Raw genomic sequence first — 2,828 nt, forward strand, 5'->3', positions numbered from 1 at the left:
ATTACTTCAACGGAAGGTTTCCAGATGGATATGCGGAGCAAATCCATCTGGCGGAGTCAGGTTAAAAGAAAACTCCACCAGTGCCAGCGCAGTGCACCATTAGAGATCCTACTACACTTCAACGTTTCCAGTCAAAATAACTGTCTGATATAAAAAGCAAAGTTATATAAACAGCAAATATATTAATGAAGTGACCACCCCCACCCTCCCATCAAAACTAAAATGTTCATAAAGTCCTATAATAGCAGCAATAACTTTTTGGGCTTCAAAAAAGAAAAAAAGGACACATTCTTTGATGCATAAAAGGAGATTTTTCGTAATTTTTTTTCTAGACTACAAGCAAATACTTCTAACCACGAAACCCGCAGCTTACTGATATCTCAGGTCATTATTCAGGCTGGAGACACTTTAGACATTTCAATCTCAGTGCTTGTCTCACAGTCACTGTGTAAACACCTGCACACTGCAAACACTAGCTTTTCAGTACCACGGCCGACTGCACTGGATTTATACTAAATAAAGACACCGAGAGAGTTATCTACTGCAGGTTAGAGATAATTAACTGCTGATAACCTTTAAACTGAACCTCACTTTGAAAACTGTGAACTATCCTTTTAAGTTCGGGCCCAATTATTTTGTGCTACCTGAGACCTTTTCTTGCCCTGAAACGTTTCAGAGACGCCTCAGCTTGGAAAATGTGGATTTAGTTCCCGTTTCTGACTTACTGGTGCAGGGAGAGTCCGGCGGGTCACTGTCAGCACGGAAGAAGCCGCCCAGGCAGGGACAAATGTTGGCTCCTCGTGAACTGGTGCGACTGTTGGACGGACAGGGAGCGCACGTTCCCTCACCAAATTTGGATTTGAAGGTCCCAGGAATGCAAGCTGCATGAAACGAGAGAGAAAACGGAGAAGACAATAAGAAGTGCGGAAATGTGGAGACAAAATGAAAAAGGCGAGGCTCAGTCACTTATCTAAAAGACCAGCAGCTGTCACGTCTGCGGCAGAACACAACCTGCAAAACCCAACATTTATAATAGAAACGTTCACACGTGCGTTCATATCGGCACACACTCAAGCAGAAGGACTTATCTATGCATTTGCATGTGCTTTTTCATTTCGGTCCTCTGTGTTCGGTGACATTAATCTCCCGGTACATGGAGTCGCGATGACAGCAAAGTTCCGTGTTGAAGAGGAGGAAAAGGAGGATAAAGATGAAGACCGACTGCTGACAGAAGATTGCTGTTGTCAGACAAACAAGGATGGAGAACGCTTCTGAGAAAAGGGATCCACCCCAAACCCATCAATCAGTGTCGGCCTTGCTCCTCTCGGCTCTCGAAACCGCGTCGAGGAATACAAACAAGGCCTCCGAATGCATGCAGAAGAGCTCCATAATAAGCCAATAAATCAATCCAAATGAAGGGACATCAGAACAGACACGAATTAGCTCAGCGGAGTTATGAGAAGAGTATACAAAGTACGGTAATCTGAGGCGATGTGTCCGAGAGATTAATTTAAATTCCTAAGTGTTGGGCTGCAAGTTGGCTGATATCAAGTCTTAAGGATAAACCGGCGTAAGCCCATACTAAAGAAGGATTCTGATAAAGGGGATTAGCAGCAAAAGGTCCGGATATATCTGCCTCGGGAGCCGCGGGTTTTTACTACTTGCCACATTCCTAACCAGTGGTGTAAAAGTAGGGTCTCTGGCAAACATCTGTCCTGTCAGCATGACGGCTCATAAAAGCCAGCCTGAGAAAGAGGGAGAGAGGAGAGCAGAGGGTGATTAAGTAGTTAGGCTAAGTGGGCTTTCAGTTCCAGTTCCAGCTCCACCCAAAGTCCAAACAATGGCATGTTTAGAAAAGCCAGCACAACTAACATCCCTTAAGTGGTATTGCACAATAAAACTCCAGAAAAGGTGGGGGAAGTCGGTTGCTTTTACTCTTTTACTAAGACCAGGGGTGGATTTAAGAAATTTGGGGCCCTAGGCAAAGACTGTCAGGGGGCCTCTGAATTGAGAAGACAACACATAAAACAAACCCATTATACAGATATAGAAATTTTATTTTAATTGACATAGATTATTAGTTCTACGTTTTGTTCCTCTCTTCTTGTCCCTTTTCTTGTTGTTTTCCTCTCTGTGTTTTTTACTCAGTTTTCATGCTTCCTGAAAAGGAATGAAATATTTTTTCCAAGCACTAAGCTCACTTAAGCACAAATAAGGTATAGTTGTATTAACAATTAGGGCTGCAGCTAGCGATTATTTTATAAATCAATTAATCTGTTGATTATTTTTTCCATTAATCGATTAATAATCGGTTTTTAATTAAATTAAGCCTGGTGAAACTAAAACATTTCCACTTGAGGGGTTCTGGATACAGCATACTGACCAGCAAAAACATTTATTTTTTTATCTTGAATGCAAAATATACATATATGTATTTTTTTTTACAGTTTTGATAATTAGAGCTCTAACTGGCAGGGGTGCCACGTGGGGGGGGGAGTTAGGAAGATTCTAAGGGCCCTTGTCTGAGGGGGGCCCCAAAAGAAGAAGAAAAGATTTTTCCCGCTAATATTTTTCAAACATAAAAAGAAAATCAAGCAGTGAGAAATTATTTTGTATTTTCCCTCTTTTTAAGCAAAAACCAGCGAAACAAAGCATGAATATATCGACTAAAACACCCATCCTGCATCGCATTAGGTCTCCCCGTCTGTCGTGTGTGTCATTTTACATACCGATAATGAATTAAACAAATCAGTACATCTTTATAGCAGTTTAAAGGCTTACATATATTTTTTGGGTGGGGCCCCAATATCAATGCCTTTCATTGGGCC

General features: G+C 41.6%; 1 protein-coding gene across 1 annotated transcript in view; it reads right to left on the reverse strand.

Moving 5' to 3' along the window:
- Positions 1-2,828, reverse strand: part of LOC107082621 (ephrin type-B receptor 3-like) — a 104,142-nt gene that overhangs the window by 59,740 nt on the left and 41,574 nt on the right. The window contains exon 4 of the mRNA XM_015371395.1: positions 726-881. Coding sequence (XP_015226881.1) covers positions 726-881 — 156 coding nt within the window. The remainder of the gene's footprint in view (positions 1-725; positions 882-2,828) is intronic.

Source organism: Cyprinodon variegatus, unplaced genomic scaffold (assembly GCF_000732505.1).
Source record: "Cyprinodon variegatus isolate N-32 unplaced genomic scaffold, C_variegatus-1.0 Scaffold57, whole genome shotgun sequence".
Taxonomy (NCBI): Eukaryota; Metazoa; Chordata; class Actinopteri; order Cyprinodontiformes; family Cyprinodontidae; genus Cyprinodon; species Cyprinodon variegatus.